The 17,113-nt window shown below is 36.6% G+C and overlaps 1 protein-coding gene across 5 annotated transcripts in view; it reads right to left on the bottom strand.

Annotated features, from left to right (window-relative positions):
• RBBP8 (RB binding protein 8, endonuclease) overlaps positions 1-17,113 on the bottom strand; it is a 43,226-nt gene that overhangs the window by 11,389 nt on the left and 14,724 nt on the right. For 4 of the 5 annotated variants that reach the window (XM_017833479.1, XM_017833469.1, XM_017833459.1 and 1 more), the window contains 9 exons: positions 14,629-14,724; positions 12,636-12,748; positions 10,825-10,900; positions 7,692-7,855; positions 6,172-6,273; positions 5,386-5,483; positions 4,583-4,710; positions 2,755-3,637; positions 2,544-2,670 (listed from right to left, as the gene is read on the bottom strand). In XM_017833479.1, the coding sequence (XP_017688968.1) occupies positions 2,544-2,670; positions 2,755-3,637; positions 4,583-4,710; positions 5,386-5,483; positions 6,172-6,273; positions 7,692-7,855; positions 10,825-10,900; positions 12,636-12,748; positions 14,629-14,724 (1,787 nt within the window). Of the gene's footprint in view, positions 1-2,543; positions 2,671-2,754; positions 3,638-4,582; positions 4,711-5,385; positions 5,484-6,171; positions 6,274-7,691; positions 7,856-10,824; positions 10,901-11,597; positions 12,589-12,635; positions 12,749-14,628; positions 14,725-17,113 lie in introns of those variants that run through there. The other variant, XM_017833488.1, reaches the window with a different exon arrangement.

The following is a 17,113-nucleotide window of genomic DNA, read 5'->3' on the forward strand; positions in this document are numbered from 1 at the left end:
AAGACCTTTTTGGCCACCTGGGCACACTGCAACCTCATTGTTCAGATGGCTGTTGACCAGCACCCCAGGTCCTTTTCCACTAGGCAGCTTTCCAGCCACCCTTCCCCCAGCCTGTAGCAATGTTACTTGGGGCTGTTGTAAGTGGAAAATCTGGCACTTGGCCTTCACAGAATCACAGAATATGCTGAGTTGGAAGGGACCCACAAGGATCATCGAGTCTAGCTCCTGGCCCTGTGCAGGACCATCCCCAAGAGTCACAACATGTGTCTGAGAGTATCATCCAAATGCTTCTTGAACTCTGTTAGGTTTGATACTGTGACCACTTCCTGGGGAGCCCAACCACCCTCTAGGCTAATATCCAACCTAAACCTTCCGTGACACAACTTCAGGCCATTCCCTCAGGTCTTGTCACTGGTCACCACAGAGATCAGTGCCTGCCCCTCCTCCTCCCCTCATGAAGAAGTTGTAGACTACGATGAGGTCTCCCCTCAGTCTCCTCTTCTCCAGGCTGAACAGACCAAGTGGCTTATACCATTGGCCTCAGCCCATCCATCCAGATCCCTCTGCAGATCCTTCCTACTCTCCAGCAGATCAACACTTCCACACAACTCAAGCTGTCTGTAAACTGACTCAGGCTGCACTTGATCCCCTCATCCAGGCCATTGATAAAGACATTAAACAGGACTGGCCCCAACACTGAGTCCTGGGGAACATCACTGGTGACTGGCCACCAGCTGGATGTAACTCCATTTGCCACCACCCTCTGGGCCTGGCCATCCAGACAGTTTTTTATGCAGTTAAGAGTACACCTGTCCAAGCCATAAGCACTCAGTTTCTCTAGGAGAATGCTGTGGGAAACAACATCAAAGGCTTTGCTGAAATCCAGGTAAACATCCACAGTCTTTCCCTCATCCACTAAGCAGGTGTGGATCCTTCAGTGGAACCCTATCCAGCCTCATAGACTTGTGTGTCTAAGTAATGCAGCAGGTTGCTGACCATTTCTCCTTGGATTATGGGGGCTTCATTCTGCTCCCTTTCCCTGTCTTCCAATGCAGGGGACTGGGTACCCTGAGAACAACTCATCTTACAATTAAAGACAGAGGCAAAGATGGCATTAAGTAACTCAGACCCTTCTTCAACCTTTGCCACTATGATTCCCCCTGCATCCAATAAAGAATGGAGATTCTCCTTAGCCCTCCTTTTGTTGCTGATGGATTTCTAGAAACATTTTTTATTGTCTTTTACAGCAGTATCCAGATTAAGCTCTAGCTGGCTTTGGTCATTCTAATTTTCTTTCTGTGTAACCTCACAACATCCTTGTAGTCCTCCTGTGTCCTCCTGAGTTGCCTGCCCCTTCTTCCAAAGGCTCATAAACTCTTTTTTAATCCCTGAGTTCCAGGCAGTGTTCAGTCAGGTTGGTCTTCCTTCCCACCAGCTCATCTTTCAGCACATCGGGACAGCCTGCTCCTGGGCCTTAAAGATTTCCTTCTTGAAGAATGTCCAGACTTCCTGGGCTCCTCTGCCCTTCAGGACTCCCTCCCAAGGGAAAACTGTCAACCAGTATCCTAAAGAGGCCAAAGTCTCCCCTCCAAAAGCCGAAGGTGGCAGTTCTGCTACTCCCCCCTCCTTACTTCTCTGAGAATTGAAAACTCTATCATTTTGTGACTGTTGTGCTCAAGATGGCCCCAACCATCACTTCACCCACCAGTCCTTCTGTCCACAAACAACATGTCCAGGGGGTGCCTTCCCTAGCTGGCTTGCTATTTACAATGAGTCAGGTCTAAGAAAAGAGCATAGAAGTGTAAGAAAAGAGTACAGAATTGTCTGGGCATTGTTCCAAAGATGTCTCTTGATTTGTCTGTAAAGAGAATATTTAGATTTCAAGCTATGCAGCCACACCAACTAGTGACAGATATGTTTTAAATTCATAATACAAGTATTTCTAAATAAAGTATGCAGTGTAGTAGCTCACCTAGGGAGTACAGAAGCCTTGATTTTACAATCCTAGTTCAAAAAATTAGTTTTCAGACTGAGAACACTTAATAGGAAAGAAGATACAAGGAAGAGTATATATACAGGAAGAGTATATGGCAGCCTATGTTTATTATCACTAAAGGTACAAATTTCTTTAACAGATCATTAGGAATAATGAAAAATATTAACTAAATAGCTTATCCTTACACTTAAGTACAGTTTTCAAGCATTTGAAAAAAGTTTAAACTCAAACTTGCTGAGACTTTTATTATTACACTGCTAAACAATAGCAATGCTAAACAAACAAGAAAGAACAAGATTCCTAGCCTGTTAAGTATACACCTGAATACCAACGATATATTTATTAAACAGTGGCAAAAGAATGCCAGGAAGATACAGACTGTAAATGTGGGGGGTGATCTTAAGAAGTCCTGAATAGAATGAGTCTGAGTTAGAAGCACAACAAAGTGATTAAAGTGGAAGAAAGTAACATATGAAACATTCTATTCAACCATAGCACAGGCTGAGGCGGTAGGGCAGCAATAAAAGGAACATTTTCATCAAGTTACCTTGCTCATTTTGCAGTGCTTTACTTTTTGATACTCTGCAAGGGTTTGGTTGAAGCACAGATGCTGGTTCAGACTCTCCATGTCCTGTCCTTGTTTTCCTTCTATTTGGTACATGGCCACCGGCAACCTAACAACATATTGCAATTTTACTATTTCCCAAAACTTAAATATAGTGTTTCAAAGGAGCAGAAAAGAAGTCAGAAAAGTGTACCTGTACATCACAAAAAAGTTCCTCCGTCTCTGCAGAACTTGGCAGTGGTGCAAATTTGAAGGGAGGAACTTCTTCTTTCATTTGGATCTGTTTTTTCTTATCTGGGAATGTTTTTCCCAGCATTGCCTCTTGTACATACGATTCCTCTTGTAAATCTCTACCAAACAAACAGCTCTCATTGGCATTTTGAATGGACGATAAACCTTCAGGAATGGGCTTCCCCAGGTGCGAAAAAATGTCATTCAGAGTCACCTGTTTAAGTCTATTTTTACATGTCTCCTCACTTCCTTGTTTTTTCTCTTGACAACGAACTCCAGAGAAGCGATCGGACAGATCCAAGGGCTTATCAACTGTATGTTCCCCATTAATATGCTGAACATCTGATTGAAAGGGCACAGAGTTCTCTTTGTTGAAAGATGTTTTTTCACAGCTAACTGCATGATCATCTTCAGTTTTCTTTCTCTTAGCACACCTGCCTTCTAGCTGCTTCTGGTGCACGAGAAGGAAATCGCTCTTGATCACCTCATTTTTAGCTGTGCAAGTGTTTCCAACACAGGTTACAGCATCACTAGTATTCTTTTTCACAACCATTTGCCTACTGATAGACGCCTGGCTGATAACTGAGTTGATTTCTGTTCCAAGATTCAGTGGTGCAACAAAAGCAACATCTTCGGATTTTGATTTACTTTTATGAGATCTGGAACTGGATGGATTGTTGAAGAGGCTGGTTTTGAGATTAGCCTTCAATCCTGAATCTAAAATACAAGGAGCATGACCTATACTTGAGTTGTTCTTCATACTGCTAGAAGCTCCAAAAACAGGAGAAGCTACCTGAGAATCCCAGTCAACATGTGGTGGAGTGTTCTGAGATGGATCTGAAATACTGAATACAATGTGAGATGAGAGATTTTTCTGGTGTACACAGGCTGGGAGGAGAGAAAGGGATATACAGAAATTCTAAGTTTCCTGTTACTGATCTGCTATAAAGCTGTGCAGGTTGCTAGTATTAAATGAAAACAGAAAGAAAAACCAAAGGGAACTTATTCTAGGAGTAAGTACTGTTGCAATTAAAGAGCTGTAAAAGGCAAACAAAACCCAGATCTTGCCCTTCATTTTGGTACGGTGTGAAAATCTGTTCCACATTCAACTGAAAACAGCGGACAGACCTAAGCCTGCCTAAGAATCTCTTCTATCCAAGGACTCCCTACCTTTCAGTGCTGTGAAAAGGAAGAAAGAGAGAAAGACTGCTATTGCAACCAATCTAGGATCTTGTATAGATCTTAAAACCAAGACAACATATTCTCAAAGCTTCCCCAAGTGAAGGAAAAAAGTGCAAGCTTCTTTCAGGTACTCTGTTTCTTACCTGTCATCAATAAAACATACATTTGAGATGACAAATAGGGCCAAAAAATTTCAGTTTAGACCACAACACCCTTTGGAGAGTGGGAAGGGCAACATTAAATCAGTATGACACCTAATCAGCAGAAAAGTTTAATGATCATTTTCCTATTCCAGCTTTAGGCCCATTATCCCCAGGGTTATGAGCCTCACACGATGCCTTGCAATAATGACAAGCTGGGAAGGCAGGGACTGTGTACACAAAAAGCCCAAATCAGAAGTTCGTGAATGAAGTAAAAGTCCACAGTTTTGCATTCTATCAGTTTCTTTGCTTCCAATGTTATTTACTTGAAAGCAACACCTATGATATGAAAACACTTATTTCCATGTGTTTAAAGCAAAATGCTGTTAAGGTTTTAAATTCTACTAAAACCAGAACTTCATATAAGCCTGCTTAAAACAGTATTATTATAACTGTGTGGAAACACACCCTAAATTGCTGTCATCATTTCTTGATTCAGAAGCTGGATGCTTTCTTGAGTCTTCAGTCTGCATGCTCTCTGGGGCCTGGCTCATAACTGTATTAGTGTGGGGAAGATTCAGTACACTCTGGGACTCCTATAGATGGTGAAGGAAAACAAAGAAAGGAAGCGTGAGAAGATATTGGAATTAAAAATTAGAAATATCAAAATTAAAAATTAGAAATGTGCTAGATTTGCACACAAATACTCAGAGGACCCATTCAAATTGAAACATTCAAAACTTCATGAAAAATAATAAAAGCTAGGAGATGAACTTTTGGCCAGCAATTTTAAAGAAATCTTATGGAAACTGAAAATAATTCATCATTCAAATGCTCACACAGAGAAATAGTCTGCATACTATAATTTTCAAGGTAGTTTCCAAGCAAAAACATCAAGTAATCTGACCTGGAATCACCAAACAGTCTCATCACCTAATACTGTATTTCAGTGTCTTAGATTTGATTACTGCACAAAGGGAGTTTGGCAGCAGACCCAAGGGTTTAGATCACTGTATTAATAAAACTTGAAAGTTCTATACAAAGTGGGAACCATGTCCCAACCCTTCTCCCAACCCCCAGATAGGTCAGCTGAGTTGTATCTCCTCTTGCTAGAGCAATTCAGTAATGAGTAAACAAAAGCAAACCAAAGTGAGTTTACTGGAACTCAGAATACCTTTGCAGAATCTTAATGCAAAAGAGGAAAAACACTGGTTTTGAAAACAACTGGTCCAAAAAGCTGGTTATGTAAGAAATTTGGGAATACTACTTACAGATTCCTCTTGAACACCAAGTCCAATAGTTTCTGCGACAACTGCAGCCAAGTTAAAAGATGGCTTTGGAATGGGATAGCCTCCTACTCTTGGTTTATCTTTGTGAGAAGATCACAGTAAGTTACATATATATTACAGTCTCTTACTCCACTCACACAGATGGTACAAACGCAGAACTAAAAAGTTCACAAATTAAAACTGGCATTTATGGAAATAGTTTGACCTGTATCAGATGAAAATCATATCTGAAAGTGCTAAGTGGAAGAGGGGGGCAGAAGAAGAATTTCTGATGAGAGCAAACTGCTGTATCAGCACAGAGAAATATGCTTCCAATCTGAATATAGCTTCCAAAAATGAACATACAAAGACAAGTCAGTGTAAAAGTTGCTTTTCAATCTCCCAGTCCAGGGCAGGAATAGTCTGAGAAAAGCACGTAGAACAGTGGTAACGTATATTTATAGTAAAATGCTTCTCTTGCATACTTCCTTGGTGACAGTCACCATTATTTTTCCTATGTTTTTATTAGAAATAGATGAGTTTCCCTTTAAGGGGTTTAACATTACACAGTTCATTAAGCTGGTGCAAGTTAATAAGATTGGAAAGTACAAGAACTACAACCACCACAACCATGACCTGCACGAATGATTCCATGCTAATTCTCACAGTCATTAGTTAAAAAGGTTTGCACCTTTTTACATTTCTTTGTTAAAGAGATGAACCCTCAGTTTTACAATATTTTTGCCTTATTTTGAATGGAATTAGAATTAAATCTATTAATACACTTACTTGGTACAGGAGACAGTTGTGGATCACAGGTGTCTGCCACTAGTATCTCTTCTCTGTGGTTACTGCTCACTTGTGTGGAAAAGAGTGGAATTTTTCCAAACTCTAGGAGATGTAGAAACATTTTCACTCGGTGAAATTAGGTATCCTGTTGTGATAATTTTGTGTAGATACAGACAATGATCCTGACCTTAAAAGCTCCTGAATATGAGTTTTGATATGTCAGTAGATCCAGTAATCTAAGCACACCTGATAATTTGTCATAATGATACCTCAGAATAAAGCCACAAATATTTCATATTAATCCTTTTTCTCACAAATATGACCCCAGCCGGTCAGACCTAAAACAATACTAACAAATAATTACACCACTGTCTATACTGACCACATAAATATATGTATTCAAGCTCTATTTTACCTGTTAATATGGCAACAAAACAATTAGAGAGTAAACCGTCCAAGGGACTAATGTTCTGCATCAGCTAATGTAATAAAGTGAAAAGGTGAAAACCTGAGATCTGAATTATGGCCAACTCTGCCATGGAGTCTTTTCCATCCAGACGACCGACAGCTTTCCATAGGCATTAACTGCGATAGGTATTTACACCATTTCTTACATATTATGCTTTGGATTCATTTAGTAGCTCCATTTTTTTATTCAGAAAATGGAGAGGTATAGCTATGCTTAGAAAGGAGAAATTATTCACAGTACTAAAAATTTCAAATGCAAACTAAAGGCCACGAATAACCAGCTCACCCTTTTTACCCCACTGTTGTCCTATTTTTATTCTTCGAAAGAGGCTTTTAGTCAAGACTCCTATTTAAATATACTCATACATTATTTAAAATACCTTTTTTTATGCCAGAAGATAGATTAACAAAATAAGAGCACCTGGATTATCGTATTTCCTGTGTATCATTAAAACACAAGCACAAAAAGACCCTTATTTCACAAAAATATTTCTCATAGTTAAAATGCATTAGAACTTACAGAACAAAGTCAGGAAATAAACTGTGGACAATACTCCTAGACTTAGGACAGAAAACAAATGCAAATGGTGTATCAGTACTAGAAGAAGAAAGATCATGTAGATATCCACCAGTTTCAGTAAAATTACTTTAATTTGCATATTCTGCAGAAGAATTGCAGAATGTGGCAAAACATTTGTTTCCCTCTCCGCTAGGTGGTGGCATTGCTGCATGCACAAGGCAAACCAGAACAGATTTTTTTAGCTAATTTGTACTTATGGAAGGAATACAGGTTGAAAAACTGTGACATTTACACATGGATGAAGGAAACTAGAAGGCTGATGTAAGTTCTGAGCATACTGCTGACACAACAGTTACTGCCAAAGACATTTTCCCCCGAGTCATGTGTTATTGCACAGAAAGGAAAAAGGCACAAGATTATTTTTTTTTTTTTAGTTTTTGCCCTTTGCAATCAAATTTATACATTATCTTTCTCTATAGTCCTTAAGATATTTTTTAAGTTAATTAAAAAAAACCAAAACCAATACTCTTACCACTGTTGCTGAGTTCCAAATCTGAGTGTGCATGTTCTGTGTATCGGATATGCCTATTCTCTTTTTTTCTCCTCATACGATTAACCACAGAAAATGAAGAGGTCAGAACTGGAGAATCTGGAATAATTCCTTCTTCTAATTCCACTGCTTGTTGCTTTTGCTCCCTGAAGATCAAATCAGGTGGTCAAATAAAAGTCAGCAAGACGAAGAGTTTTCATTTCAGCAAGCAGGACAATCATATGGTCCAAGAAAGCAACAATTAGGAAATGCAGCCATCTCAATAGCATGACAGTGTAAAAAAGTAACACTACAAGCCAGTTTTTAGATACATCTAAAACCAAATTCACCATTGCTCCATCAAGCCAAGGAACAGCATAAAACCCTAGCTCTTCACACTTGAAGTCAACATATAACTACTGCACTGTGGAAGACCTTTTCCCTGGAAGAACCTAGGCATTGGAGAGTTTATAGCTTGCTCTCTGAAGCATGTGCCACTTTAACAAAAGAATGCTGAAACAGATGGATTAGTGTCTCTTCTCCCAGTACATCCCAAGAATACTAACTGTCTTAAATACAAAACATCTGATGTTACCTCCAATTCACAAGGTCTTCAGAGATTAATGTAAAAAGCATGTAAAGCAGGTAATGTAAAACAGAAAATGAGTTGCAGCATTTATCTTCTCTCACACTGTCAGCTCTAACAGCCTGTTGCAGAGTCAGTATATAAAAATTAGCATTAAAAATAACTGTATTTTCTTTCATAAAACTGTATCTAGACATAGCAAGGAAATAACAACAAAAAAAGTGTTAATTTTGGATCTTTTAACTTAAATACACTTTGTTTAGTACTTAATAAGAGGCTACCTGCTCTGTGGTGGTGGCAATGAGAAATGGAAGAGGCAGTAAAAGAAAACTACACAGAAATCTAACTCGGCCTGCTTGGTCATCTTTCTGCAGTTGCACTTTTCCTTGCTTCTCAAGAGAAAACACAGGCCAAAAGATCATTTCCTCACTATAAAAAGAGAAGGATATAAGGTTTTGATCTAAGGGAAGAAGAGGAAATGCAGATATATTTCTGCTTGGATTGAAGTGAACCACAAGATCTTATATAAAATAAGGTAATGGAAAACTGTAAAAAGCTGTCTGGCTTAAGACAAACAGCATTTTTGCACTTAGGCTTTTTACTATGATTAACTCTGAACACTTAATAACAAACACTGACGCACTTGACGCTCCGAAGCCTTGACGAATCCTATTGTGTGATTTTGTAATTCCTCTTTTCTAGCAGATTTACAAAAAAAAAAAGCACTGGAAAACTGCTAGCAATATCTTAAGAAACAATTCAAAACAAACAGCAAAACAATTCATTCATCTATTTACTTTGCAAATTTAAGTTGGTTGTTTAAGTTCTCTTCAAATTTACTGGCCTGGTTAATTTGTATGACAAATTAACCTACTATAAATGTATTTTTCAGTATGTTAGTTCCGTGCAAACTAAGAGGTAGTTCCTACATACCATCACAAAACAATGCCACCAACTGAAAAAGCTGCTACATACATAACTACAATAAATTCTGAACCATGGAATTATCTGACACCTCAGAAAAGGTTTTCACAGAAATTTCCTTGCTGTTTCCATCCACACATAATGAAATCCTAATCTGATAAAGAGTCAGATAATACAATTCTTCTACAATTTCATTGATTTCACTTTTATGGAGAATTCTTACATTTTTTCTCCTAATATTACACCTTGGTAACAAAATACAGAAGACTGCAAAAATCTGATTTCATGTCATGGACCAGAAACAACTTGCTATTTTACACCTACACATTGATAGTATATTGATCTAAGTTATTACTTCTAAATACAGTAACATGACTATAGTTAAACCAAAACATTCAAATGCAGTGACTATATTAAAAACAGAAGGACCTTGTTAATTAGTGTTTATCCACTCAACTCTGCCCTCATTTACATGACCACCTAACATGCAGAGCAAGTAACTTAGTGATACATTGGTCATTCTCAACTTTCCCACATTGGCTGGAGATTTTTACAGGAAGCTAAACCACAAGATTGGAGATCAAACTAAATGAATTAGGATGGATCTGCCTGGTGCTAATTTTTTTCAAGTCATCTCCTCACTGCATAGAACTGCTGCTGAGCAGCAATTACACATTGCGAAGGATATAGAAATTTGTTCCTACTTGGTACTAAAAGGTAATACTCCTATGGTCGTGAAGTACATTACTCCAAGAAGATTAAATGCATACAGAAAAAGAAATTACAATTAAGGTGCAAAGGATGGGAGACAAACCAAGAAATACAAAGTAATAGGACCACAGTAACTCTGAATAGAAATCTAGTTGTTTTACTTCTCTATCGAAGCTATCTTCTGACAAAGACAAGAAAAAATTAGGTGCATAAAAAGGCTGACATATCACGTCCACACATCCTGCCCCACTTCCCCCGTGAATGTACACAACTTATTCACAGATATGCAAAAGTGAGGTAAGTTTCAGATGATGTCAAACCATAACAAGAATGGAACACTACCTCTGACTTGCACAGTGCAGCATATCTGCATATTAACCACAACATTACATGGTACATTCTTGCTATTTCAAATTAAAATTTGATGGTCACTTCGTAGCTTCCCATTTTCATGGTTTTCTTTCAAAATTTACTATGGTCTTTTTTCTTTTAAAATTGTAACATTATTGTAAGTTTATTTTAAAAATTTATTGTAAGATCCAGGGATTTTCTAAGAAACTACTTTTCTAAAGTTTTAACCTAGAAGGAAAGAATTGATAAAGAGTCGACTGAGGAATAAAAGCATGAGACATAAGGCTTTGCTATATACCATGACCAGAGGTCAAAAAAATTCCTATGATAGATTTACCTCTCTCAGTTTAAAAAAAGACGTGCTCATTTAAAAGAAAACAAAAAATCTGCACAATAGAAAGAGGCTAGGCTTATGTTGCTATAGTGGCAGTATGCTATCTTTTCACAATCTATCAAAATAAGGAAACAAGTTTTAAACACTTAAAAGCTGATGTTTATATTCCCAGACATTTCTACTGGGGAATAGGGGAAAGGGGGAAATACCTAAAACAACTCAAAACTTACTCCAGCTCCTTCTGTAATTGCTGGAACTGTTCAGTTATCTTTTTATTTTCATCCTGTAAGTTGTTTTTTTCATTCACTGCAGTTTATACAAAAAAAAGGAGAAAAAGAAAAACAACAAACATATGTTAATATCATAATTTTGCCAGGTCCTTTAATTGTAATTGTAACTAATTACAAAATGTAAAATTGTAAAATGTGAAACCCTCTCCATGGTTTACAAAAATGAAGTTTCAAGCTAATCATTAAAAAGGTTGCAAATGATGTGTTAGAAAAGGGAAAGGTGTCGCAATTACTGAATCATAATATTTGTTCTACACATTCATTAACTACTTTTGTCCATGTAGATACAAGCGAGACTGTGCTGTAAATATGAATGAATAGCTCGCTTGAATTCATGGACAAAATTGCTTCCTTACACTGAGGGTAACCCATGAAGTATAAAACAATTAGAATTTGGTTTTAGCCACTGAAGCAACCAGATAGCTGAAGAGAATGAAAAAAATCCTCTACCAAGAATTTCTTTAAAATCAGTTAAATATTTTGGAAATTAAGAGGGACTAATCAGAACTTTTTGATTTTACTTTTCTTAATTTCCAATTCATTCTGCCTGTGCTTCACACAAGCTTATGGCATCACCCTTCAGACTTTTTTCCATGCTGTCTCAAACTAACATAGTGATTAGCTCCCAACTTTTCTGTTTGCTTTAATTTTTGTATTCTTGTTCTTATTTTGTTGTTGTTGTATATTTTACCACTGGATTACTTTTGACTGACCTTTTCCACTGGTTGTCATATAGATCTCAACCCAAATCCACAGAACCCTGCTGTTCTGTCAGACAGTGTTCCAGAAGGTTCGTACTTAATAGGTCTCACCTTGATTTTTAAGGTTCAGAGCTTTATTTAAAGATTAACAGGGTTCAGCCAATCATTAAACACAGAATTCAAAATATTTTTACACAAATGTCCAATAATAAAAATCCTTCAAAAATTGATGTATTTTGTATTAGCACGGAACATAATATTTCCATAACTTAATTAATCATTGAAAAGTAACTTTTTGTATTTGGAATTTCTCATGTTTTAAATCTCATTGAAAGTCTGCTTGCTCTTGATCAAGCAAGACAACTAAATAATACAAAATAATTAATGGTAAAGATACAACTAACATTTTAGTATCCTGTCCTGTATTATTTAGCACTTCATACAACCAATCTTTCCAAACTCTCTTTATGAATGCATTTGTGTCCTGCTTGAATGTCACCTAGAAGAGTTTATTTTGCCCCACATGTACTACTTCCTGATTTCAAAGTGTGCTGCCTGCAAGCTGCCTGGTGTAGATTCTTTTGTGGTTTCCGTGGGTCATGTGAAAGTTATGGGTTTACTGCAGTTAAAGTTCAAGTTCAGCTAACTACAGGACACAAGCTGGACCCAGGGCACTTAGTCTGAACCTGCTACTTTGCGATCACCAGTTCCTTTGAAGTCATGGTTTCTTTAGGAAAGCTGGCAATCAGTCATTCTAGCTGCAGGAATAAACAGAAGCAGCCACATTTTATCTAAAGTAGCTACTTTACACAGTAAGATTTTCCACGTCAGTTCACTTTCAGTATCAGCACTTCAATCTAAGAAGGTGGGTCAAATGACTAGTAATTGGTATGTTACATATTTCAGACTGTAAAGTTAAAGTATCCCCCAACTGAACTTTTTGGGCTTACTAAGCACACCACATATAAATTATATCAAGTTACAGGAATGCATGAAGAGCTAGTCTACAAAATAGTATGTTTTGCCTTCAGACTTGTGGATAAAACTCACTAAGCTCAGTAATAAGTTTGAGATTCTGCTGCCGGATGTTTTCAAACTCTTGCTGCTTCTTTCTCATGTGTTCTTCGGTTACAGCACAGCGATCACATAATCCTGCTCTTAATCTACAATAAAATTGAGAAAAAAATGTCCCTCTGTTAAGAAAATATTGCCATACATGAAGCAGATATCCACATTAACAGACCTTTTGAACAATGAATACCAGAAAACTGTGCAGAATGCCACTAAGTACTGTGGGTTTATACGTTGACATAGCAATATTTTAATATTTCCAAATGACCTAATACTACATGAACTAACATTTGCATAAATGACTGTAAATACTTGATACTTCTAAAGCAACATGCATTACTTTATTAAATAAAGTAGAGCATGCTACACTTTGCCACTGAAAGCCTTTGTGAGATGTCCTACTAAGGATAATGTCAGACATAAATTACCAGTCATTGTACGTAAAGTTCATTCAAGAAAATACAAGTAAGCAAACAATTTCAGTAAGTATTTAGTAAGTGTTTCAGAAAGAAAGTATTCAGTATTATTACTTTACCTAAGAAGGATATATTACTGTCATTAAGCAAAACAATCAAATAAAAAGGACAAAGTTCACTCCATAACAAATGCCATGCAAATGTGAAATCTTTTATGTAGACACCAATAACTAAAGTGGATCCAAAAGTTTGTCACGTGAGGCATTGACTTCACTGTCTCTAATGGTTTAGATCAGCTGTTTAAAGCAGATCTGCGACCAGAAAGTACTTGTTACAATCACTCCATCTTACCTGGCACATTCATTCATGCAATGAAACATATGTTCATTTTATAGGTGATAACTGAAGTATATTTATTTCTGGTACACAATAAAAAGCTAACAGTATTACCAAAGCGAAAAGCAGACTCTCTTTTCCCTGCTAAATAAGAAACCAGTCAGTCAACAGTTCTGCACTGCTGCTGCTACCACATGAAGTATTTAAAAAACCCAAACAAATGAAGTTTCCAATTTTAATTTCCAATTTCCAAACAGTTGAACATTGGAAGTAAAAGCCATACTGGTTTATTGGTACTCTAATATTGTGGAATTATGGAAAGAATAAATACTGGAATGCCTCTTCATATTATCTAATTGTATAATAGACAACATATTATAATCTCGTTGTATTAAATCATTTTAAGTACTCTTTTAGTTTTCTGCAACGTAAACTCTTCATCTGCTAAAGGACTAGAAAAGTCCATCCACACTATGAGTGTCTCTTTACTTACATGGTATGAAAGTTTATTACCTGCACGGTTACAAGTTTATTCCTAAAGCCTTTCACAGAGAAACGGAGTTGAAATCAAAATTTGAGTATCACAGCTCTAAAATTTGAAGTAACAGGGAATGTTGGAGTAATGATGTCCTGTTCCCAAAAAGCTTCTGAGAGCCTATTAACAGCAAATTTAACATACATGTTCCAAAACAGGTATAACTTTTAAAGACGAAAAAATGCACTGTAATTTCATGTCTGTTGGTTTTGTTTTGCTATACCAGATTAAACAGGAACAAATAAGGGAAAGGCAGAACGGGTCAAAAGGCAATGAGAACAACTAAGTCCAAAAGAAAGTGAAGGACAGAACCTGTAATTAAATTTAGGTAAAACAGACAATTGGCAAAAAAGATTTCCTCAAATTTGAAAGATTTCCTAATGAGTTATTTAATGAGCTTCACAATATATTATAGCCTTTGGGTTTTGTACTTGTATTATGTCTTGGCTGATATGTAAATTTACCTCTACAAAAATGGATGTAAGAGAATGCACCCTAAAATGTCTGTTTGCCTCCCAAGCTGCTCTATTTTATTTATCTTAACTGAACTAAGCAAACTAAGCACTTCAAAAATAACAATATAACAAAACCACCAAAACATAATAAATTCAACTGGCAAAGTATCCAGAGCTACTCTGTCAGAGCAAAACACAGCAAACTCAAAAGCTAGAAAACACTACTTCACCTGTCTTCTAAAACCTTGATGGTGTCATGAAGTGCTTTTTGCTGTTCTCTGAGCTGTTGGTTCTTGGTATAGAACTCTTCAAGCCTCTCTGCATCCCTGAAAGCAAACAGAGAAAAATTAGTTCTACCTTTAAATTACAGCTATTAATTTTTCAATAGAGAATTCTCTCTGGGATGTTTCTTTCATATTCTTGGGAAAATCTTATTCTTTTCAGCACAAATATTAAGTTGAAGACAAATGAAGTAAGTGTTTGTGATGAACGATAATTTAGAAATTACTGAATTAGGAAATATGCAGCTAGTTTCTAATTTGTATTACAGTTGATCTTCTGTTGATAAATCTAATTTTTGCTCAGGTAAAAGTTAAGAGTTGACAGTCAAAGCACAAAAGCTAATAACATTCAAGCAACAATCTCAGAGAATATAAGCACAAACACTTCTCTTACACTTTACTGTGTTGTGGAGCTGTTGGGAATCTAATGGGGGCTTTCACAATCAGGTCATTTTGGTCTTTTCTTAGCAGGCAGTGAATCTTGCAGTGTGGCAAACCACATTAGGTTTAGAAATGTCTGAAAGGTCTTTAGGTCCATTAGAGGTTTACTTTCTCAAGAAACAATTTGCAGAGTCTATAAAGCATGTATTCCTGTAATATGAATACAGCGAAAAGAACTGTCTTTCCAAACCCCTCAGAAATAGAAGATCTTGAGAAAAATACCTTCCCTAAAAGTCAGAGTTAATTAATTAGCAAAGAGTATCTCCTCCTTAAAAGAGGTAAGGAAAAGCAGTAACATTAACTTCCCAGTTTTAGCTCTCTTTCACTTTTATTATAGGATCACCCCACCTCCTCGAGATGTAAAGTACAAGCTAGAAGAACAATTTTTTTCTACAAGGCAATTAACATTCAGTAAAAGTTAAGCAACTGAATCTATGTAACACGACAATGACTAACTTCTGAGAATTCATTTCCAGCTCTTCTTTTTACCACGGAATCCTTTGTATATATCCATGAAAGCGGTTGTTTGTTTTCAGTGTGCCTGAGATGGATTATTTGAGGAAGCCATGAAATTGGCTCATGAAAAGCTGTTAAGCTCACACACAACAGGAAATGAAAACATATTTACTAACTTGTTGATACAGCTCTTTTACACAAACACACTTTTATATTGGCACTATCCCTTTAACATATGTTTAGTCAAACACATTTCCATATTGCTGGCATTCCAGTAATACAAGAAATTAGAAATCATGGGGCACAAAGTGAATGGGACTGCTGGAAGCTTCTACAGTGTACAATCACAGACATGTTTTATTAATCCTGAATTTTAAATACAGATGCTTTATCTTTCTGTACTACCATTGAGACCAATTTAGGCCTTTTCAACTGCATATTCAATCTACAAAGCAGTTACATGCAAACAGCACGAGGGACCGTTTAAGACTTGTACTTCCACTTGGGGAGGACAATGCGTATAAGTTCTGTTACATCAGTTCATTAACCAAGTACAGCCAGGCCATGGCAAAATTTGAATTGAGAAAAGCAATCTGTATGTTTCTGGTGTTTAGGCATTAAAAAACCCAAAAATCTCATTTTTTTCAATTTATGCAACTTACAGGAGGCCTAAAGCAGCAAATTTTAAAATCATTTCTCTAGCTAACTTTAAGTCATTCTAGGGCCTTAAGTTATTTTTAATAAATAAATAAGACAATAACATACACTAATACTACATGCTTTCCACCTAAACCCTATAAAATGTTCCACGAAGGTACTAATATGACAGAAGGAACTAGGTTGTTGGTTGTTTTGTTTTTTTTTTTCCCTTAAAATTCCAGTGCAGCTGATAAACGTCACAGACATTTTTGGCTATGAAGGCACCCTGCATAATGGCTCGTCTCTGACCTAGAGTTTACAAGTCATTAGCCTCAATGCTGGAGTGGGATACAAAATAAGGCACTCATTGTCAGCTGATTACCAAGTCTGAAATACTAAACCTCAGGTATTCTGATGCACTAAGGAGAACAAGACCTCCTATGTAACAGTACTGTATCTACACTGTGGGAGTTGTAGAGAGATTCCAACAAATAATGATTAAACCATTTGGTATGTGTTCAGTCACACCACTGATAATATTCATCATCTAGAAAATTGACTGATCATTTAAGATTTTAGAACATGAAAGCAACTTATGATACACCAGACTAACAATACCAGCAAGAGATAATTTCATTCTTTTAGATTAAAAAATTAATAACTACTTAATTTATAAATTATACTTAAGAAATAACAAGATGTTAAATTGATTTTTTCCAGGAGCGTAAGTGTAGTCTCTAAGAATAATACATAGCACCACATATTGGCTAATTGAAAGCTGTATAATAACCTAATATAATATTATGTACTAACATAAATATATTCCTTGTGATTCTTCAGTATATGTCTTTGACTGCAGACGGTAATGCAAATCTGGAGCATTTTTGCTATTTCTCAG

This window comes from Lepidothrix coronata, unplaced genomic scaffold, assembly GCF_001604755.1.
Source record: "Lepidothrix coronata isolate B3197 unplaced genomic scaffold, Lepidothrix_coronata-1.0 Scaffold6, whole genome shotgun sequence".
Classification (NCBI taxonomy): Eukaryota; Metazoa; Chordata; class Aves; order Passeriformes; family Pipridae; genus Lepidothrix; species Lepidothrix coronata.